At 42.1% G+C, this 23,637-nt stretch overlaps 2 protein-coding genes across 2 annotated transcripts in view; both read right to left on the bottom strand.

Moving 5' to 3' along the window:
- Positions 1-235: 235 nt before the first annotated feature.
- Positions 236-8,014, bottom strand: LOC131500131 (KRAB domain-containing protein 5-like). Its single transcript, XM_058708910.1, has 4 exons — positions 8,011-8,014; positions 6,371-6,507; positions 948-1,074; positions 236-455 (listed from the first exon to the last, which is right to left on the bottom strand). Exons 1-4 carry the CDS (start codon positions 8,012-8,014, stop codon positions 346-348), a joined length of 378 nt encoding a protein of 125 aa, XP_058564893.1. The 3' UTR covers positions 236-345.
- A 1,536-nt stretch (positions 8,015-9,550) lies between these two features.
- The window catches only part of LOC131500130 (zinc finger protein 420-like), a 28,981-nt gene continuing 14,894 nt past the window's right edge, over positions 9,551-23,637 (bottom strand). Inside the window, 1 exon segment of the mRNA XM_058708909.1 lies at positions 9,551-11,545. Within this exon segment, the coding sequence (XP_058564892.1) occupies positions 9,551-11,545 (1,995 nt within the window).

Below are 23,637 nucleotides of genomic sequence, written 5' to 3'. Positions count from 1 at the left end.
CACCACTATTCTGACACACTTCACACAAGAAGCAAAACAGAAGTCACAAATGCATTAGCATACAGTTCCTCAGAAATACAGAGATTTCCGCAAGACCTCAAAGCAAATGGAGAGCCAATTAGATTATGGAGGACCTCACTGGGGATGTGAAGAACCCTCCGTGGAACTGAAGGAGAATCCTTAGAGAATGGAAAGCTTGGTATGTTGGAAAGCAGATGTCCGATGTGAGAGGAAGAGACCTGAAACTGGCCTTTTCAACCTAATTTGCATTCAAGGAGAGCTGCTCAACCACATTCTGAGGTCCAATTCCTCCTTCACGACTGGACCTCACCTCTGTCATCCGCTTCATTTCCACCTACCTGGGTGTGTAGCTACTGTCTCCTTTCTCTTCACGGCCCAGACATCCTTCTTGTGTTCCAAAAAGATGACCAGGTCTGGCTTTGACACAACAAGACCTGTTTATTAGATAAACAGATTATGAGTGTGGTTGGAGATTCTAACTTCTGATCCACTATTGTGCGCAGTAGAGCAGAGAGGACAGAGTAGAAGCTAGAAAATGATTTCCCAAGTGCTGTGGCCCAACAACCCCTTTAGAACATGCAGGACAAATTTTCCATGTTCAGATCTTGACCTCCACTTCCGAGTACTACCATGACACTAATGAGTAGCAATCAGTATTTAAGTCAAAAGAGATACCGTTTTATGCCACTTAGCCTTTAGAATTGTCATTAATGTACAGAAATGATGATGTTACCCTAAGGAAGGGAAGGTAAAGCTGAAAAGGAAACACTATGAAGATTTTTCTCTACATCCACCCATACTTCTCTCCATGACTGCAGGGATCTGAATCCCAGTCATGCAAAGAGGAAGATTCCAAGAGACAGTCTTCAAGGGAAGGAACAAATCCCTGAGTATGGTTTGGGAAACGTGGAAGGAGTTATCCTCACCCAAGAAATGGAGGTGTCCGTAGTTCTCTAACATCACATCCCTGTACAGTTCCCACTGACTGTCGTTCAGGCACCTCAACTCTTCCTGAGAAAATTCTATGGCCACATCCCTGAATGTCAGCAATCCCTGTAATAAAAAACACACTTGTCAAGTGGCCACAGGCAGAGTTCATAATGCTAGGTCAAATGAAAGAGGCAGTTAATGTCACCAGCCGGACTCCAAGACCTGACTTTAATGCTTGTGCTTGTACCCACCGATCTTGGTTCCACACTTTACTTAACCTCTTTTTCTATCTTATGTTTTACTTCACAAAAAACACCCCATGGGTATAGTCTCCTGTAGTGGAAACAGAAACCATCCAACAAAAGGTAATGACTGCCCTGAGGAAGAGCTTGGATGGACTCAGTTGGAGATTAACCCCTGACTCACACCTAAGCAAATGCATAATAGACTAAACTACGGAGTGAGTACAGTTACCTTCATCTCATACATACATTTTATTTTAAATCTTATGTCTTTGAGTGAGATAGAGCGTGCCCAAGTGGGGGTGGGGCAGAGAGAGAGAGAGACAGAATCCCAACCAGGGTCCATGCTCAGAGTGGAGCCTGACCTCAGGACTTTCATCCTGACCTGAGCCTAAATTAAGAGTAGGACACTCAATGGACTCAGCCACCCAGGAGCTCCCTTTTACCTCATTATAATACTAAAATCTCACCCAAGGAGGAGCACAAACCTCATTTCCTATGAAATATGCAGAGTATGTACACAACTGTTCTCTTAAGGCTTATGTGCAACCTTATACTCCACTTGACATAAGATGATGGCCTCCCCTTTCTGAATATCCACGCTAACCCTAAATGAAAGGACACCATTCCCCCTTCCTCTGTGAGTATCTGATTTGGAACTTCCTCCCTGTGATTTCCTTGTTTCTTGTAAATTAGTTTTGCTTTGCTCACATCCTCACCTGGTATAGTTTTTTTTGTGATCCACCAACGCCTGAACTTCTGTTAGTTCAGTTAGATCAGGAGAACTGGTTCTGGCTTAGGTGAGGTTCCTGCTTGATGAGGTAAGATTATTTGTCACCCAGTATTATTCTCTAGCATATTCTTTACCTTGGAGGTAGGAACCTTTATAAATACTGTGTTTATTCAAGAGAATTTTTAAAATGAAGGCATCAACACAGGCATATACATTTTTAATATTGTATTTACATCATACAGTACATGTGCTATCTATTTCTTAAATGGAAAGTTCTGGGGAGTGACAAATGTACTTAGCATATTCTAATATGAATTAGAATTTCACAACAGGACCTTGGTGATCTTGTTAAAATGCAGATATTGTTCAGGAGTTCTAGGATGGGGTAGATGTCTGCATTTCTAACAAGGCATTAGTCTATGGGCCAAGAGATACATACTTCCATAACGAAGAAGAACTCAAAGACAAGAACTTTTGGGGAACTTGGAACTGAATGGGATTCATAGCAACTACAGGTTCTACTAGAATAGCAAGAAAGGCAATAAACCTTTCCAAGCATTTCCTGGTTAGTAGAGGGCATTCACAGTTTTTCATAACTTATTGGAAAATAAATCATAATCTAAGACAACAGACACATTATTCTTCTATTTCCATGTGAATATTTTTTCAAGCATCCAACGTGGTAGGGATCAGGTTTTAACCCAGGTCATCTGACCTGGAGTTGACCTAAAATGACACCTAAAATATACGGAGGGGCCCCTAACCAAATGATCATAGCAGGTGTCAAACCTGAAGAATGATGGAAAGAAGGTATGCACACAAAATTGATCACCTTTATACGTTCCATGCTCACATCCATAAATATTCAAAGAAGTTGTATAGATATTAAATGTAGAAAAGTATACTGGTGACTAGGAAACATTTTCAATGAAGGACACCTGGGTGGCTCAGGGGGTTAAGTGTCCACGTCTTGAATTTGGCTCAGGTCATGATTTCACAGTTCAGCAGTACAAACCCCACCTCAGGCTCTGTGCTGACAGTCTGGAGCTGGCTAGGGATTCTCTCTGCCCCTGCCTCTCTCTTCCTCAAAAACAAACAAAACATTTTCCGTGACATGAAACTCATAAAACTAATTGTAGATAATGATGCTTAGGTCTTTTACTCACACTATCAACACAAACACACATTGAGATACAAATACAGAGGCGCCTGGGTGGCTCAGTCGGTTAAGCGGCTGACTTCGGCTCAGGTCATGATCTCGCGGTCCGTGAGTTTGAGCCCTGCATCGGGCTCTGTGCTGACAGCTCAGAGCCTGGAGCCTGTTGGATTCTGTGTGTCCCCCTCTCTGACCCTCCCCCATTCATGCTCTGTCTCTCTCTGTCTCCAAAATAAATGAACGTTAAAAAAAAAAAAAAAAGATACAAATACAACAGTTATTTCTGACTCTAGTATGATGAAGGATACAATCAGAAAATTTTTCACCTGTAGCACAGAAAGCTAACATACAGTTGTATTATGTGGACATTCATCAAATAAAGGCTGGTTCCTACATTTTTCTTTAAGGTTATTTATATTGTGAAAGAGAGCGTGGGTAAGCACGGTGTGAAATGTGGAGAGGCAAAGAGAGGGAGAGAACCCCAAGCTGTGACTCCAGGCTCCAGGCTGTGACTGAGCCACCCAGGTATCTCTGGTTATTACACTTTTACAGGGTCTCATGACCACGGGTACATGTCACCACTGCTTCATATTGAACTGAATGGTAAGCACCAGAGAAATCTTGCAGAAGCAGTTTTACACGTAGAAATTTAAAGAAACATTTGTGATTGAACACTCTATGAACCTACCCTCCCCTTGAACATATAAGCTTCATGCAGCCAAAGTACAGTTCTTTCTGCCCACGGGTCCTGCCCTGTGCTACTTCAATAAACTATCTGGCACTACATAGTATCTGAAGAGTTGTCTTGACCATAGTACTCCATGATCTGCTAATATAGTTTTTATTTGAAAGCTTTTTTAAATTTTATTTTTTAATTAATTATTACTAAGGAGAGAGAGAGAGATGGAGAGAGACAGAGAGACAGGGTGGAAAGGAGAGAGGGCAGAGACAGGGAGAGAGAGAATACCAGGAAGGGCAGAGAGAAAGGGAGAGAGAAAGAGAGTCATGGCTCCTGTTCACCTGATGCTGGGCTCCTGCTCAGGATCGGTGAGATCATGAACTGAGTGGAAGTCCGACACTTAATGAACTGAGCCATGCATGTGCCCCTCATTGAAAGCTTTACTTCATTCATCATTTGTGCTCTGTTTTATTTCAGGATTTTAAGACACTCAAACATGGTAATTATGTGATTCTTCTTTCGTTTTTTGAAATACACAGAAGTTGAGTAAACATGTGTCATGACTTTGCAGCAAAATAAAAAGCTACAGGATGAAGGTCTGACTCATTGAGAACCTTGACCCCCAGAGGTCATTACATCACAACAGTGAGGGTCTCATTGTCTGGTGGGGACGAATGTGATGTGGGCCAGGAGTCAATGTTCAAGGAAATAGTCTTGAGCCTTTTTGGTAAACGAGGCTGTTTGTGTAAAAGCACAGGGACAGGATCTGTGGGAAGAATGAGCCACAGGGTGATTGAGAGGAGCTGTTGATTATATACTTTTAGTTGCGGGGGGGGGGGGGAGAAATATAAGTTTCTACAGGGATTTAATATGTTAAAGAAGACTTCCAGGACCTGGAAGTCTGTCTAGGTTAAAGCTAAGCTTGCTGTTTGCCTCTAGGAAAGCATCAGCATTAAAGCAGTTGTGAATTCATTGAGGAATATCTTCCTTGGCCAGTCCTGAGTATTTCTGCCGGGGTTGTAAGTTGTGAGAAGTTTTAATTTTATCCACATTTCTTTCGCATTTGTCCTCCTCCTCAGAAACTACAAGGAAGGGGTGCCTGGATGGCTCAATCAAGCGTCTGACTTTTGATTTAGGCTGAGGTCAAGACGTCTTGATTTGTGAGTTCGAGCCCCTTGTCCCACTCAGTGCTGACCTGTGTCACCTACTTGTGACGTGGCTCTCTCTTGGCCACTCCCCTGCTCTCTCTCTCTCTCTCTCTCTCAAAATAAACTTAAAAACTTAAAAAAGAAAAAATAGCTACAAGGTAAAAAAGATACAAGAAAAGAGAAACTAGGAGAAAGATATTTCCAGTTTAAATGTGATGGTGTCTGGAAATTGCTCAGGGAATCTGGCTGAAATCATTACAACTGAAGAGAAAAATATGAACATTACAGGGGAGGAATCTGGCAGAGAGAATAAACCCAAGTAATAGAAGATAACATCAGCTGTAAGGAAACAAATGGATATCAGTGCCTAAGGCACAACTCAGGACACGGGATCCCGGGTGTGCTCTTGTGACCCCAAACAGTAAATCACACTATAAACAAGTTAAGGACACAGTGGATTTATACAGACTTTACCACATATACTTGTCATGTCCTGGAATATCTAGGATATCTTAAAGTAGCTTTTCCACATCCTCAAGAGCAGGAACATTCTAAGTTATTCTGTGCCTCATAACCATCTTGTGTATTTGTGCATTTTCATAATCCTCCTCTACCCGGGGCACAGAAAGCATTCGGATAAGACCTACACGGGAATGGTTTTCCTTGATTGGTATCCCAGGACCAGACCCCATCAGCAACAGCACACTTGGCCTCAACACCTTCCTCTCTGGATCTGTCACAAAGGGAATATTTTCAATACTTGTAGGAATTTAATTCAAAGTGACAACTGCTGTTGCCCTACTAGAAGCCAGGTTGGAGAAAAGGGAGAGAGGTCTCTGGGATATAGGGGAGGAATGTTCTGAAGACATAACCTAGAATATCTTTTGTGAAATGTTAATAATAGGTTAAAATCTGGGGCACCTGGGTGGCTCAGTCTGTTGAGCGTCGACTGCGGCTCAGGTCATGGTCTTGCAGTCTGTGAGTTCGAACCCCACATCCGGCTCTGTGCTCAGAGCCTGGAGCCTGTTCCGGATTCTGTGTCTCCCTCCTTCTCTGACCCTACCCTGTTCATGCTGTCTGTCTCTGCCTCAACAAAATAAACGTTGAAAAAAATTAAAAAAAAATAGGTGAAAACCTAAAGCAAAACCATAAGAACTAAACAAATAAAACCATTGGTATTTAAAATTTTTTTTAATTTAGAGAGAGAGAGAGAGAGCGCGTGCACGCATGCAAATGGAGGACAGGGACTCAGGTAGAGAGAGAAAATCTTAAGTAGGCTCCAAGCTCAGAAGGAACCCTGATGCAGGGCTGGATAGCAGATCCCTGGGATCAAGACCTGAGCCTAAATCAAGAGTCATATGCTCAAATGAATGAACCACCCAGGTGTCCTGCAATTTCTACATGCATGGATTATCCTGAGAACAAGGTGACAGGTTCTCTTGCAATGGACTCAAGGCTTACCTGAGAATTGGCCATTTCTCCTTTCCTCTCCTCTTCAAGATTTTTCTCAGAAGATTTTTGTGGAGAAATCCCAGCTGAAGTGGGAGCAAAAGCCTTTAAAGCCACCACTGCAACCTCTTCACCAGTAGCCTGGTCACCTGCAGGCAGAGCTTTGAAATGCAAAAAAGACCCAAGTTCCTCATCATTTGTGTCAGGAGCTATTCAGAAACTATGGTGTCCCACGTGGAGACCAGCTTCTGAGTTTCCTGTCTCTGCTTTCAGGGGGCCTCCCCTCGCACAGAAGCCCACAAATTCTGCTTGAGCATAGGAACAGTGTGTTACATGGACCTGACCCTCCCCATCTCCTGTACCGGAGACCCTTGAGCCAAAGCCTGGACTCAACTCTGATAACTTAATGGGAAACCTTTCGGCTTAACTCTGGCTTCCCTTATCATTTTGATAGGAAAAGATCGATTCAGTAGGGAGAAAGGGAACCATTAGGACCTGAGGTCCCTGGGTTGGGAAAACACATTTTGGAACAATGCTGGGAATGTCTGACTACTGCAAACCCCCTGAGGAGTAAGGTTCCTCTTAAGAATGTGACAGACACCACCTACTCCCCTGCAGGAATTTGACTAAAGACCTAACTAAAAGCTGGTAGTAGATGATAAAACTTAAAACCCACAAGGAACAGTATGGCCATAGACCACTCCTCCTGGAATAGAAATGAGCCAATCAGGAGGGAAAACCCAGCACCTGGAGTTGTTAATCCAGTATGCGTAGGACTTGAGAAGGAACAAGGGGGAAGGGAAGAGGGAGAGACCAGAACCTTATACCACAAAGGCCCTTGCCTATTGTCACTGGTATTCACATTCCAATGCCCCCTCTCTGTAAAGAGAGCTTTCCTACTACTCTTCCTCTGTTATACTGTAATAAAGTTTTGCCTGTTGCTCATTTTGTGTCCACCTCTTTATTCTTTGAATCGCTGAGAAAACAAATCCCTGAATCCTGGGTATTGACGTAAAAATCCCATAACAGAAATCCCTGGAGCACTTCACTAAAACAACACTGTTGTTTCCACCCACACCAGTTGAGGGAATCTGAGGGGGAGGGTAGCAGCAATGATTATTAATGCAAACTCCACACAGGATCCTTTTGGGAAGCATTTGGGAAGTGAGCAAGGAAAACACAGTAACCATGGGTATGGTTATTGTCCTGATTTGAATCCATGCCTTCTCCACTGATCAGAGTTTCTGTAAATTTACACATTCTCCTCCTTTCTGCTTCACAGAAGGACACGCGTTTACAAATGGAGCTTTCCCTGATACATGCGAATGAGCAAGTTTTGGGGTGATAGTGGGGTGGTCCAGAGCGATGGCCAAGAAAGAATTCTCGAAGACATTTTTTCCATTGGCATGGAATATCTTTTTCCACACCTGTGCTTTCAGCCTGAGTGTGTTCCTACACCTGAAGTGAGTGTCTTAAAGGCAGCACATATCCTTCATTTGTGTACTTCTTTCCTTTCAGCCAATGTATCTCTTGGATGGAGAATTTAGTCCCTCTATATTTAAAGTATGTATTGACACAGGTATGGATGGAGTTACTCTTGTCATTGTTTTCCATGTTTTTAGCTGTTGTAGAAGTACTTGCCCCTTTCTTACCCATTTGGTCTTTTTCTTTGTGATTTGTTGATTTTCTACTGGTGTACTTTGATTCCTTTCGATTTGGGTTTTGTGTATCTACTACAGGTTTTGCTTTGTGGTTACCAGGAGGCTTTAAGGAGACATCTTATAAAAATCTATTTTGTTACCATCTTAATTTTGCATACCAGAACACTTTGAGACCTGAGGTAATTCTTAAAAGAGGTCAGTGTACAATCCTATGCCATGTTAGGGAAGAGTTAGTTACTCCCTTTATGATATGTGTGAAGGTTTCTTCGTTTCAACCACATCAACTGGTATTCTCTACTTGTAACTAAATCTGTTAAGAACTTGTCTCAGTATGTGCCTGGACTGCACAAAACCAATAAACAAAACATTTTATTTCTAACATTCAGAAACTTTTTCAGTTTTCATAAATGTTCAAGAATGACGTTCTCAACACCCATTTCGTAATAACTTACATCAGTGTTAGAAACATAAGTGACATCTCCAGTTAGGTTTGTTCATAGATTGTACATGATATTGTCCTCCATCTCCATGGAAAATCAGGTATGCAGGAGTCCCACCTAAGAGGGAAGGGCATCTGATATCTTTGATGCAGGAAGAATCATCCACATACTTTCAACACCCACTGGGAATCAGTGAATTGTCTGAAGTGATTTGGGAGCACCAATACATTAATACTTGTAGTCAACATCTTAAAGAGGGCCAAGGTAAAACAAAAACACATTGAAATTACTTATCCCTATGCAAAAAACAGCCCCAGTCTATTTTCAGGCATACCCGCATATTCGATACCTAAGTGTTCAACTTTGTTTTATCCCATATGGTTAAGTATTTTTATGGAGAAGAACGTCTGAATAGAGTGACCGATGTACTCCTTTCTACTGTGAATTGTGACGTTTATTGACAGTTGATGTTCAGGTAACTGGATCACTAACTATATCTTTCAGGTTACTTTCCTCTCTGTATGGCTTTGTTTTCCAAAGTGTATACTTAAAAAGATCTTTCCTTATTCATACATTATGCCCAAGTAGGCATTTGGAGATACTGAGTCATGACTGAATTCCAGTTAAAGGCATGGCCACTCCCTTTACATGTTATACTTTTGTTCTTGTGTCATAACTATGATACTGAGGCAGTTGTGAGGTCCAGGCTAGAGGTTTGCCACATTCCTTACATTTGTAACGTCTCTGTGCAACAGGAACTATGGTAATGAGTAAGGCTTGAGCAGTCTGAAACGTTTGTTACCACATTCTTTGTAAGTTTTCTCTGCAGTATGAGTTCTGTGATGTTGGATGAGGCTTGAGTACTGATTAAAAGGCTTGCCAAATTCTTTGGATTGGTAAGATCATCTCCAGTATATATCCTCTGATGAAGAATCAGGGTTTAAGCTTTGCTTTAGTATCTTGCCACATTCCCAATGGGTATCATTACTCTTCACTATGAATTATCTGATGTGGAATAACAATGGAGCAGTCCTTAGAAATTCTGTCATAGTCTGAACATTTAGAAGATTTGCTCTAGCATGAATTCTGTGTTAATAAGTCAAAGTTGAACAGTAATCAAAAGTTTTCCCACGCTCTTTACGTTGGTAAAGTTTCTCTCCAAGATGAATTCTGTGATGTACATTAAGATGTGCCTCGGGGGAAGAGGCCTTGCCACATTCATTACATTGGTAAGGTCAATCTCCAGTATGAATTTTGTGATGGTTGGTAAGGCTTGAGTGGTGCGTAAAGGCCTTGCCACATTCTTTGCATTGGTAAGGTTTCTCTCCACTGTGAATTCTGTGATGTCTCTTAAGGGCCGATTGAGAGTTAAAGGCTTTGCCACATTCTTTACATTGGTAAGGTTTCTCTCCACTATGAATTTTGTGATGTCGAGTAAGTTCTGAGTGCCCTTTAAAGGCCTTGCCACACTCTTTACATTGGTAAGGTTTCTCTCCACTGTGAATTCTGTGATGTCTCTTAAGGGCCGATTGACAGTTAAAGGCTTTGCCACATTCTTTACATTGGTAAGGTTTCTCTCCACAGTGAATTTTGTGATGTCGAGTAAGTTCTGAGTGCCCTTTAAAGGCCTTGCCACACTCTTTACATTGGTAATGTTTCTCTCCAGTATGAATTCTGTGATGTACACTAAGATGTGCCTGGCGGGAAAAGGCCTTGCCACATTCTTTACATTGGTAAGGTTTCTGTCCGGTATGGACTCTGTGATGCATATCAAGATGTTCCTGGCGGGAAAAGGCCTTGTCACATTCTTTACACTGGTAAGGTTTCTCTCCACTATGAATTCTGTGATGTCTCTTAAGGGCCGATTGCCAGTTAAAAGCTTTGCCACATTCTTTACATTGGTAAGGTTTCTGTCCAGTATGAATTCCTTCATGTTGTCTAAGGGATGATTGCTTGTTAAAGGCCTTGCCACATTCTTTACACTGGTAAGGTTTCTCTCCACTGTGAATTTTGTGATGTCGAGTATGTTCTGAGTGCCCTTTAAAGGCCTTGCCACACTCTTTACATTGGTAAGGTTTCTCTCCAATATGGATGCTGTGATGTACATTAAGATATGCCTGGCGGGAAAAGGCCTTGCCACATTCTTTACATTTGTAAGGTTTCACTCCAGTATGAATTCTGCGATGTTGTATAAAGTTTGAGACGAACCCAAAAGCCTTGCCACATTCTTTACATTGGTAAGGTTTCTGTCCAGTATGGACTCTGTGATGTACATCAAGATGTTCCTGGCGGAAAAAGGCCTTGCCACATTCTTTACATTGGTAAGGTTTCACTCCAGTATGAATTCTGCGATGCATCGTAAAGGCTGAGAGCCGGTTAAAGGCTTTACCACATTCTTTACATTGGTAAGGTTTCTGTCCAGTATGAATTCTGTGATGTTCTGTAAGGACTGAGGCCCGGGAAAAGGCCTTGCCGCATTCTTTGCATTGGTAAGGTTTCTCTCCACTATGGGTTCTCTGATGTAACTTAAGGGCTGAGTGCCAGTAAAAGCCTTCATCGCATTCTTTACATTGGTACGGTTTCTCTCCAGTATGAATTCTGTAATGCTCTGTAAGGGCTGAGGGCCGGGTAAAGGCCTTGCCACATTGTTTACATTGGTAAGGTTTCCCTCCACTATGAATTCTGTGATGTGTCTTGAGGGCTGAGTGCCAGTTAAAAGCTTTACCACATTCTTTACATTTATAAGGTTTCACTCCAGTATGAATTCTGCGATGTTTTATAAAGTTTGAGAAGTACCGAAAGGCCTTGCCACATTGTTTACATTGGTAAGGTTTCTCTCCAGTATGGATTCTGTGATGTACATTAAGATGTGCCTGGCGGGAAAAGGCCTTGCCACATTTGTTACATTTGTAAGGGTTCACTCCAGTATGAATTTTGCGATGTTGTGTAAAGGTTGAGCGGTACCCAAAGACCTTGCCACATTCGTTACATTGGTAAGATTTCTCTCCAGTATGGATTCTGTGATGTCTCCTAAGGGCTGTGTGCCAGTTAAAGGCCTTGCCACACTCTTTGCATTGATAAGGTTTCTCCTCAGTATGAATCCTGTGATGTTCAGAAAGTCGTGAATGATGCCTAAAGGTCTTACGACATCGTTTACCTTTGGAAGGTGTCTCTGCAGTATGAATTCTTTGATGTCTTGTAAGGGATGAGGGTTGGATAAAGGATTTGCCATCTTCTTTATCTTGGTACGTTTTCTCTCCAGTATGAATTCTTTGATATCCTGTAAGGGTTGAGAACTGGTTAAAGACATTGCCACATTCTTTACATTGGTAAGGTTTCTCTCCAATATGAGTTAACTTATGTTGAGTAAGGGTTGGGCACAATTTAAAGCTCTTGCCACACTCTACACATTCGTAAGGTTTCTGTCCAGTATGCCGTTGCTGGTGGTCAAAGGCTTTGCCACATACGTTACCTATATAACTTTCCTTTCCTGTACCAGTTGTCTGACCTGTACTGAATCTTGATGAATGACTAAACATGCTCCCAGGTTGATTACATCTGCAATGGTTTCTTCCCTCATGAATCCTCTGATGACCACCAACATTGGAAGACTGGTTAAAATTTTCCCACATTCAATATATTTATAAAGATTCCCTCTCTTAGGGATACTCCTGTGTGGAATAAGGTTGGCACTTTGATAAAAGACTTCCCCATATCTATTACATTCATCATCGTTCTCTTGAAAAGGAGTCCCCAGATACCTTTGCCCTTGACTCTGCCCAAACTTGATCCAGTCTGTCGTTAAGTGTACATTCTCAAGGGAACTATGTTTTTTTTTTTTAATTTTTTTTTCAACATTTTGTATTTATTTTTGGGACAGAGAGAGACAGAGCATGAACGGGGGAGGGGCAGAGAGAGAGGGAGACACAGAATCGGAAACAGGCTCCAGGCTCCGAGCCGTCAGCCCAGAGCCTGACGTGGGGCTCGAACTCACGGACCGCGAGATCGTGACCTGGCTGAAGTCGGATGCTTAACCGACTGCGCCACCCAGGCGCCCCTCAAGGGAACTATGTTTATATCTACTCATGACCCTTTTTGGAACGAAGCGTCAATGCACGACTTTGGCAGGAATGTCTCGGTGCCATGTGAAAATATAGCTGACTGAGATCAAAAAAGAGAAAAGTAAAATCATTCTGGGGTACTACTCTCAGAGGAATGTACTGACAACTTCTAATATAGAACCTTAAAATCAATCAGAATATCAGGAAGACCGCTAAGAAGAAATCACCAGGACTTCCTTCTTCCATGGACACGTAAACTTGCACACAAGGAATTGACCACATAGCTTAGAGAATTCTGTAGCATCTCTTGCTGTAGCACAAATCACGTTCTTGTCTCTCAGAAAGTGAAGAAAGTACCGTATGTGCTCAAAATTAGCAGAAGAAAGGCAATTGAAACCTAAGACAGAAATGAAAACTGTAAAATAAAGCAAAAATAGGAACAATCAACAACAGAAAAGTTGGTGTTCAGAAAACCCCCCTAAGTCAACAGACCTGTCTCTAATGAAGTCAGAATGATGGAGAAGACTAACTAAAATCAGAACTGAAGAAGTGAAGGCAGACACAGTAAAACTGATCCCATAGAAATAAAAATAAATCTAGCCCACAATAGATAATTATATGGCAAGAAGTAGATAACAAAGAGTGGTTATGACTTTCCAAAAAGATAAAACCTACCAGGACTCCATCATGAAGACACCTGTCTGTCTGTCTCCCTAGCGAACTAGCTACCTACTTACCTACCTACATATCAATCTGGGGTGTTTAACACAGCATAGAGATTTTGGGTACCTGGGGGAAAGAAAGGTGCATTTTGGCACACTGTTCAAGTTCATTTGGAGAGTAGAGCAAGAGCCCAGGCATGTACCACAATGGCATTTTGACGTCCTCCCTTACAGCCTTGAGAACTGTACCAGTACTCTTGTGGTCAGAAAGCAGCTCCTGCCCAAGATTTTGGAGGAAAGATCATTCTCCTCTTTTCCACATCCCCAAGAAATGATTGTTACAACAACTGTGCCTCTGATTTTGAAGAACTAGACATAGATAGATTTCCTCGTATTTGGAGTGTCAGGAGGGGAAGTTGGCACAGCTCCACAGGGTGAGAGGGCTTGATTATTTACAACGGGTGGTCTGCCTTGCACATTTGGTCCTTGCAGGCCTGTCATGGCAGAATCATTGGTTGCCAGGACCAGAGGCAATACTGGGGCTCAAGCCTCCATCATCAGGGGAGGGGCTCATTTGAGATGGGGTAGACTGTGGGCAAGCAGCATCTCAGTTTCCAGGTAAGAGCTGGCCAGTGGATCCTGGTCACCACGTGGTGGTTCTCTATAGCTTTGGGCACATTTTGAATATAATGGCATTGGGCAGGATATTATTGAACACTTGCCAACAATTGCGATATAATGAGAACTACGGTCCAAGGGGAGAATACTGGTTGTTGCTTTATTGGAATAAGCTATTTTCTTAGGTGACACTAATATTTACACTGACTTTCAAGTTTTTAATAGATCCTAAGGATGAGAATCTTAAAATGATAGAAAAGTCTCCCTCATATCATTTAAGGATTATAAAATTATTATCTGTATAATTATCCATGTATCCACCTATTAATACTCTACCAAAATACAAAGCTTTCTTTCCTTAGATACTCTCCAAGAGTGTTTTTTTTTAAAACACAATTATAAATGTAGATTATTTTCCTCCTTCCTTTTAGTTGGGCATTATTCCACTTCACTGGTTTTCTACCATAGGATTTTGGGTTGTTCCCAATCTTTGGCTTTTACATAGGGGTGGTGAATACTTGAAGGTCACTGTTGTGCAAGTTTGCAAGTACTGTGGAGGTAAATTTGAGGGGAAACTGTTAGCCAAGAGATGAAAAAGTATACATAATTTTGCTAGATATGACCAAATTGCCTTCCACAGCTACTTAGATAATTTCACCCCCAATAGCAAGCATGCCTGTTTCTCCCCAAGGTCACCCAGAATGATTGGCACTATTTTGCTGATCTTTTAAGGCACATAGTCTGAGTTCAGTATTTCTGGCTTGAGTCTGCTTCATAGGCCAGCAGTTGTGGCTCTCTCAAATTTCCCTCAGCTAGTGCACCCTTCCCACAATCACTTGGCAATGAATGTGTGTGCAAATGTAAACTGGAGAATCGGGAATCCAAATTCTGCAATGTGAATGAAACACACAAAAAGGTCTTTGCCTTTAAGGAGCGCCTGGGTGACTCAGTAGGTTAGCATCAGACTCTTGATTTTAGCTCCTTTCATGATCTCATGGTTTGTGACATCCAGTCCCTTCTCGGGCTCTGTGCTGTCCATACAGGGCCCACCTGGGATTCTCTCTTTCCAAAAACAAATAAATATTAAAAACAACAACAGAGGTGCCTGAGCCCCTCAGTCGTTTGAGCAATTGAATTTGGCTCAGTTCACAAACTCGTGGTTAGCCAGTTCAAGCCCCACATTCAGCTCTGCAGGAGGAGAAGGAAATACCAAGGAAAAATCAGAAATTCATAAAATAGTTGGGGCACCTGGGTAGGTCAGTCTGTTAAGCCTCTGACTCCTGATTTCAGCTCAGGTCATGATCCCAGAGTTGTGGGATCAAGTCCCGGGTATAAGATTCTGTCTCTCCCACTCTGCCCCTTGCCCCAGCTTGCATGCACGCTCTCTCTCGCTCAGAATAAATAAACACATAAAGAAAACTAAAAACTTAAAAATTAGAAATGGGAGACCATAATAAACAATAACATGGAAAATAATGCCCAGGTTTTTCAAAACAAACAAAAATGGAAATTCTCCAACTCCATTAACTAAGAAAAAAGGAGAGGTAACTCAAACACCAATAGGAATGAAAGAGAAACCTCCTAACAGATAACCGCAGAAATATATAGTGTGATAACAGATCACTATCAACGATGATATACTAACAAGTTAGACAAAGTAGGAAAAAATGTAATTTTAAAGAACGCACAAGTTACCAAGATTGAGAAATGAATTTTGAGCTCAAGAAATAAGGAATCTTCTTAGAGCATCACAAATATACAAGTTGAATTTGGAATAGAAAACCTCCCAGCATAGGAAAGCCCACAGCCTCTTGCCTTCATTGGTCAATTCTAACAAACATTAAAAAGAAAAGAAAATTTAGGGCACTCTTCATCAAAATCTTAAACACAGAATAGAAGGAACCCATTCAAAATAACCCTAGGAGGCAGCATTACCCTGGTACCAAAGCAGGGTAATTGCCACACAAGAACAAAATATCTGGTTTGTCCGTCCTAAGTATTGCTACTCTGGCTTTCTTTGGACCTTCATCTGCATGAGAAAGGTTTCTCTATCACCCTCACTTTGTTTTTGTTTTTTTATTTATTATTATTTTTTTAATTTTTTCAACGTTTTTTATTTATTTTTGGGACAGAGAGAGACAGAGCATGAACGGGGGAGGGGCAGAGAGAGAGGGAGACACAGAATCGGAAACAGGCTCCAGGCTCCGAGCCATCAGCCCAGAGCCTGACGCGGGGCTCGAACTCACGGACCGCGAGATCGTGACCTGGCTGAAGTCGGACGCTTAGCCGACTGCGCCACCCAGGTGCCCCTGTTTTTTTTTTTAATATATGAAATTTATTGTCAAATTGGTTTCCATACAACACCCAGTGCTCATCCCAAAAGGTGCCCTCCTCAATACCCATCACCCACCCTGCCCTCCCTCCCACCCCCCATCAACCCTCAGTTTGTTCTCAGTTTTTAACAGTCTCCTATGCTTTGGCTCTCTCCCACTCTAACCTTTTTTTTTTTTCCCTTCCCCTCCCCCATGGGTTTCTGTTAAGTTTCTCAGGATCCACACAAGAGTGAAACCACATGGTATCTGTCTTTCTCTGTATGGCTTATTTCACTTAGCATCACACTCTCCAGTTCCATCCACGTTGCTACAAAAGGCCATATTTCATTTTTTCTCATTGCCACGTAGTATTCCATTGTGTATATAAACCACAATTTCTTTATCCATTCATCAGTTGATGGACATTTAGGCTCTTTCCATAATTTGGCTATTGTTGAGAGTGCTGCTATAAACATTGGGGTACAAGTGCCCCTATGCATCAGTACTCCTGTATCCCTTGGATAAATTCCTAGCAGTGCTATTGCTGGGTCATAGGGTAGGTCTATTTTTAATTTTCTGAGGAACCTCCACACTGCTTTCCAGAGCGGCTGCACCAATTTGCATTCCCACCAACAGTGCAAGAGGGTTCCCGTCTCTCCACATCCTCTCCAGCATCTATAGTCTCCTGATTTCTTCATTTTGGCCACTCTGACTGGCGTGAGGTGGTATCTGAGTGTGGTTTTGATTTGTATTTCCCTGATGAGGAGCGACATTGAACATCTTTTCATGTGCCTGTTGGCCATCCGGATGTCTTCTTTAGAGAAGTGTCTATTCATGTTTTCTGCCCATTTCTTCACTGGGTTATTTGTTTTTCGGGTGTGGAGTTTGATGAGCTCTTTATAGATTCTGGATACTAGCCCTTTGTCCGATGTGTCATTTGCAAATATCTTTTCCCATTCCGTTGGTTGCCTTTTAGTTTTGTTGGTTGTTTCCTTTGCTGTGCAGAAGCTTTTTATCTTCATAAGGTCCCAGTAATTCACTTTTGCTTTTAATTCCCTTGCCTTTGGGGATGTGCCGAGTAAGAGATTGCTACGGCTGAGGTCAGAGAGGTCTTTTCCTGCTTTCTCCTCTAAGGTTTTGATGGTTTCCTGTCTCACATTCAGGTCCTTTATCCATTTTGAGTTTATTTTTGTGAATGGTGTGAGAAAGTGGTCTAGTTTCAACCTTCTGCATGTTGCTGTCCAGTTCTCCCAGCACCATTTGTTAAAGAGACTGTCTTTTTTCCATTGGATGTTCTTTCCTGCTTTGTCAAAAATGAGTTGGCCATACGTTTGTGGGTCTAGTTCTGGGGTTTCTATTCGATTCCATTGGTCTATGTGTCTGTTTTTATGCCAATACCATGCTGTCTTGATGATGACAGCTTTGTAGTAGAGGCTAAAGTCTGGGATTGTGATGCCTCCTGCTTTGGTCTTCTTCTTCAAAATTACTTTGGCTATTCGGGGCCTTTTGTGGTTCCATATGAATTTTAGGATTGCTTGTTCTAGTTTCAAGAAGAATGCTGGTGCAATTTTGATTGGGATTGCATTGAATGTGTAGATAGCTTTGGGTAGTATTGACATTTTGACAATATTTATTCTTCCAATCCATGAGCAGGGAATGTCTTTCCATTTCTTTATATCTTCTTCAATTACCTGCATAAGCTTTCTATAGTTTTCAGCATACAGATCTTTTACATCTTTGGTTAGATTTATTCCTAGGTATTTTATGCTTCTTGGTGCAATTGTGAATGGGATCAGTTTCTTTATTTGTCTTTCTGTTGCTTCATTGTTAGTGTATAAGAATGCAACTGATTTCTGTACATTGATTTTGTATCCTGCAACTTTGCTGAATTCATGCATCAGTTCTAGCAGACTTTTGGTGGAGTCTATCGGATTTTCCATGTATAATATCATGTCATCTGCAAAAAGCGAAAGCTTGACTTCATCTTTGCCAATTTGGATGCCTTTGATTTCCTTTTGTTGTCTGATTGCTGATGCTAGAACTTCCAGCACTATATTAAACAACAGCGGTGAGAGTGGGCATCCCTGTCGTGTTCCTGATCTCAGGGAAAAAGCTCTCAGTTTTTCCCCATTGAGGATGATGTTAGCTGTGGGCTTTTCATAAATGGCTTTTATGATCTTTAAGTATGTTCCTTCTATCCCGAATTTCTCAAGGGTTTTTATTAAGAAAGGGTGCTGGATTTTGTCAAAGGCCTTTTCTGCATCGATTGACAGGATCATATGGTTCTTCTCTTTTTTTTTGTTAATGTGATGTATCACGTTGATCGATTTGCGAATGTTGAACCAGCCCTGCATCCCAGGAATGAATCCCACTTGATCATGGTGAATAATTCTTTTTATATGCTGTTGAATTCGATTTGCTAGTATCTTATTGAGAATTTTTGCATCCATATTCATCAGGGATATTGGCCTGTAGTTCTCTTTTTTTACTGGGTCTCTGTCTGGTTTAGGAATCAAAGTAATACTGGCCTCATAGAATGAGTCTGGAAGTTTTCCTTCCCTTTCTATTTCTTGGAATAGCTTGAGAAGGATAGGTATTATCTCTGCTTTAAACGTCTGGTAGAACTCCCCTGGGAAGCCATCTGGTCCTGGACTCTTATTTGTTGGGAGATTTTTGATAACTGATTCAATTTCTTCGCTGGTTATGGGTCTGTTCAAGCTTTCTATTTCCTCCTGATTGAGTTTTGGAAGAGTGTGGGTGTTTAGGAATTTGTCCATTTCTTCCAGGTTGTCCAATTTGTTGGCATATAATTTTTTATAGTATTCCCTGATAATTGTTTGTATCTCTGAGGGATTGGTTGTAATAATTCCATTTTCATTCATGATTTTATCTATTTGGGTCATCTCCCTTTTCTTTTTGAGAAGCCTGGCTAGAGGTTTGTCAATTTTGTTTATTTTTTCAAAAAACCAACTCTTGGTTTCGTTGATCTGCTCTACAGTTTTTTTAGATTCTATATTGTTTATTTCTGCTCTGATCTTTATGATTTCTCTTCTTCTGCTGGGTTTAGGCTGCCTTTGCTGTTCTGCTTCTATTTCCTTTAGGTGTGCTGTTAGATTTTGTATTTGGGATTTTTCTTGTTTCTTGAGATAGGCCTGGATTGCAATGTATTTTCCTCTCAGGACTGCCTTCGCTGCGTCCCAAAGCGTTTGGATTGTTGTATTTTCATTTTCGTTTGTTTCCATATATTTTTTAATTTCTTCTCTAATTGCCTGGTTGACCCACTCATTCGTTAGTAGGGTGTTCTTTAACCTCCATGCTTTTGGAGGTTTTTCAGACTTTTTCCTGTGGTTGATTTCAAGCTTCATAGCATTGTGGTCTGAAAGTATGCATGGTATAATTTCAATTCTTGTAAACTTATGAAGGGCTGTTTTGTGACCCAGTATATGATCTATCTTGGAGAATGTTCCATGTGCACTCGAGAAGAAAGTATATTCTGTTGCTTTGGGATGCAGAGTTCTAAATATATCTGTCAAGTCCATCTGATCCAATGTATCATTCAGGGCCCTTGTTTCTTTATTGACTGTGTGTCTAGATGATCTATCCATTTCTGTAAGTGGGGTGTTAAAGTCCCCTGCAATGACCACATTCTTATCAATAAGGTTGCTTATGTTTATGAGTAACTGTTTTATATATCTGGGGGCTCCGGTATTTGGCGCATAGACATTTATAATTGTTAGGTCTTCCTGATGGATAGACCCTGTAATTATTATATAATGCCCTCCTTCATCTCTTGTTACAGCCTTTAATTTAAAGTCTAGTTTGTCTGATATAAGTATGGCTACTCCAGCTTTCTTTTGGCTTCCAGTAGCATGATAAATAGTTCTCCATCCCCTCACTCTCAATCTAAAGGTGTCCTCAGATCTAAAATGAGTCTCTTGTAGACAGCAAATAGATGGGTCTTGTTTTTTTATCCATTCTGATACCCTATGTCTTTTGGTTGGCGCATTTAATCCATTTACATTCAGTGTTATTATAGAAAGATACGGGTTTAGAGTCATTGTGATGTCTGTATGTTTTATGCTTGTAGTGATGTCTCTGGTACTTTGTCTCACAGGATCCCCCTTAGGATCTCTTGTAGGGCTGGTTTCGTGGTGACAAATTCCTTCAGTTTTTGTTTGTTTGGGAAGACCTTTATCTCTCCTTCTATTCTAAATGACAGACTTGCTGGATAAAGGATTCTCGGCTGCATATTTTTTCTGTTTAGCACACTGAAGATATCGTGCCAAGCCTTTCTGGCCTGCCAAGTTTCAAAGGAGAGATCAGTCACGAGTCTTATAGGTCTCCCTTTATATGTGAGGGCACGTTTATCCCTTGCTGCTTTCAGAATTTTCTCTTTATCCTTGTATTTTGCCAGTTTCACTATGATATGTCATGCAGAAGATCGATTCAAGTTATGTCTGAAGGGAGTTCTCTGTGCCTCTTGGATTTCAATGCGTTTTTCCTTCCCCAGTTCAGGGAAGTTCTCAGCTATAATTTCTTCAAGTACCCCTTCAGCACCTTTCCCTCTCTCTTCCTCCTCTGGGATACCAATTATGCGTATATTATTTCTTTTTAGTGTATCACTTAGTTCTCTAATTTTCCCCTCATACTCCTGGATTTTTTTATCTCTCTTTCTTTCAGCTTCCTCTTTCTCCATAACTTTATCTTCTAGTTCACCTATTCTCTCCTCTGCCTCTTCAATCCGAGCCGTCGTGGTTTCCATTTTGTTTTGCATTTCGTTTAAAGCGTTTTTCAGCTCCTCGTGACTGTTTCTTAGTCCCTTGATCTCTGTAGCAAGAGATTCTCTGCTGTCCTGTATACTGTTTTCAAGCCCAGCAATTAATTTTATGACTATTATTCTAAATTCACTTTCTGTTATATTATTTAAATCCTTTTTGATCAGTTCATTAGCTGTTGTTATTTCCTGGAGATTCTTCTGAGGGGAATTCTTCCGTTTGGTCATTTTGGATAGTCCCTGGAGTGGTGAGGACCTGCAGGGCACTTCCCCCGTACTGTGGTGTATAACTGGAGTTGGTGGGCGGGGCCACAGTCCGACCTGATGTCTGCCCCTAGCCCACCGCTGGGGCCACAGTCAGACTGGTGTGTGCCTTCTCTTCCCCTCTCCTAGGGGCGGGATTCACTGTGGGGTGGTGTGGCCCGTCTGGTCTACTTGCACACTGCCAGGCTTGTGGTGCTGGGGATCTGGCGTATTAGCTGGGGTGGGTAGGCAAGGTGCACGGGGGCGGGAGGGGCAGGCTTAGCTCGCTTCTCCTTAGGTGATCCACTTCAGGAGGGGCTCTGTGGCAGCGGGAGGGAGTCAGATCCACTGCCGGAGGTTTGGCTCCGCAGAAGCACAGAGTTGGGTGTTTGCGCGGAGCGAGCAAGTTCCCTGGCAGGAACTGGTTCTCTTTGGGATTTTGGCTGGGGGATGGGCGGGGGAGATGGCGCTGGCGAGCGCCTTTGTTCCCCGCCAAGCTGAGCTCTGCCGTCCGGGGGCTCAGCAGCTCTCCCTCCCTTTGTCCTCCAGCCTTCCCGCTTTCTGAGCAGAGCTGTTAACTTATGACCTCCCAGATGCTAAGTCGCGCTTGCTGTCGGAACACAGTCCATCCGGCCCCTCCGCTTTTGCCAGCCCGACTCGGGGGCTCTGCTTGGCCGGCGAGCCGCCCCTCCGCCCCGGCTCCCTCCCGCCAGTCCGTGGAGCGCGCACCGCCTCGCCGCCCTTCCTACCCTCTACCGTGGGCCTCTCGTCTGCGCTTGGCTCCGGAGACTCCGTTCTGCTAATCCTCTGGCGGTTTTCTGGGTTCTTTAGGCAGGTGTAGGTGGAATCTAAGTGATCAGCAGGACGCGCGGTGAGCCCAGCGTCCTCCTACGCCGCCATCTTCCGGAACTCCCCCTGTTCTCAGTTTTTAACAGTCTCCTATGCTTTGGCTCTCTCCCACTCTAACCTTTTTTTTTTTTTTTTCCTTCCCCTCCCCCATGGGTTTCTGTTAAGTTTCTCAGGATCCACACAAGAGTGAAACCACATGGTATCTGTCTTTCTCTGTATGGCTTATTTCACTTAGCATCACACTCTCCAGTTCCATCCATGTTGCTACAAAAGGCCATATTTCATTCTTTCTCATTGCCACATAGTATTCCATTGTGTATATAAACCACAATTTCTTTCTCCATTCATCAGTTGATGGACATTTAGGCTCTTTCCATAATTTGGCTATTGTTGAGAGTGCTGCTATGAACATTGGGGTACAAGTGCCCCTATGCATCAGTACTCCTGTATCCCTTGGATAAATTCCTAGCAGTGCTATTGCTGGGTCATAGGGTAGGTCTATTTTCAATTTTCTGAGGAACCTCCACACTGCTTTCCAGAGCGGCTGCACCAATTTGCATTCCCACCAACAGTGCAAGAGGGTTCCCATTTCTCCACATCCTCTCCAGCATCTATAGTCTCCTGATTTGTTCATTTTGGCCACTCTGACTGGTGTGAGGTGATATCTGAGTGTGGTTTTGATTTGTATTTCCCTGATAAGGAGCGACGTTGAACATCTTTTCATGTGCCTGTTGGCCGTCTGGATGTCTTCTTTAGAGAAGTGTCTATTCATGTTTTCTGCCCATTTCTTCACTGGGTTCTTTGTTTTTCGGGTGTGGAGTTTGGTGAGCTCTTTATAGATTTTGGATACTAGCCCTTTGTCCGATATGTCATTTGCAAATATCTTTTCCCATTCCATTGGTTGCCTTTTAGTTTTGTTGGTTGTTTCCTTTGCTGTGCAGAAGCTTTTTATCCTCATAAGGTCCCAGTAATTCACTTTTGCTTTTAATTCCCTTGCCTTTGGGGATGAGTCGAGTAAGAGATTGCTACGGCTGAGGTCAGAGAGGTCTTTTCCTGCTTTCTCCTCTAGGGTTTTGATGGTTTCCTGTCTCACATTCAGGTCCTTTATCCATTTTGAATTTATTTTTATGAATGGTGTGAGAAAGTGGTCTAGTTTCAACCTTCCGCATGTTGCTGTCCAGTTCTCCCAGCACCATTTGTTAAAGAGACTGTCATTTTTCCATGGGATGTTCTTTCCTGCTTTGTCAAAGATGAGTTGGCTATACGTTTGTGGGTCTAGTTCTGGGGTTTCTATTCTATTCCACTGGTCTATGTGTCTGTTTTTGTGCCAATACCATGCTGTCTTGATTACAGCTTTGTAGTAGAGGCTAAAGTCTGGGATTGTGATGCCTCCTGCTTTGGTCTTCTTCCTCAAAATTACTTTGGCTATTCGGGGCCTTTTGTGGTTCCATATGAATTTTAGGATTGCTTGTTCTAGCTTCGAGAAGAATGCTGGTGCAATTTTGATTGGGATTGCATTGAATGTGTAGATAGCTTTGGGTAGTATTGACATTTTGACAATATTTATTCTTCCAATCCATGAGCAGGGAATGTCTTTCCATTTCTTTATATCTTCTTCAATTACCTTCATAACCTTTCTATAGTTTTCAGCATATAGAT

This window comes from Neofelis nebulosa, chromosome 17 (assembly GCF_028018385.1).
Source record: "Neofelis nebulosa isolate mNeoNeb1 chromosome 17, mNeoNeb1.pri, whole genome shotgun sequence".
NCBI lineage: Eukaryota > Metazoa > Chordata > Mammalia > Carnivora > Felidae > Neofelis > Neofelis nebulosa.
This window is presented reverse-complemented; position numbering and strand designations above follow the sequence as displayed.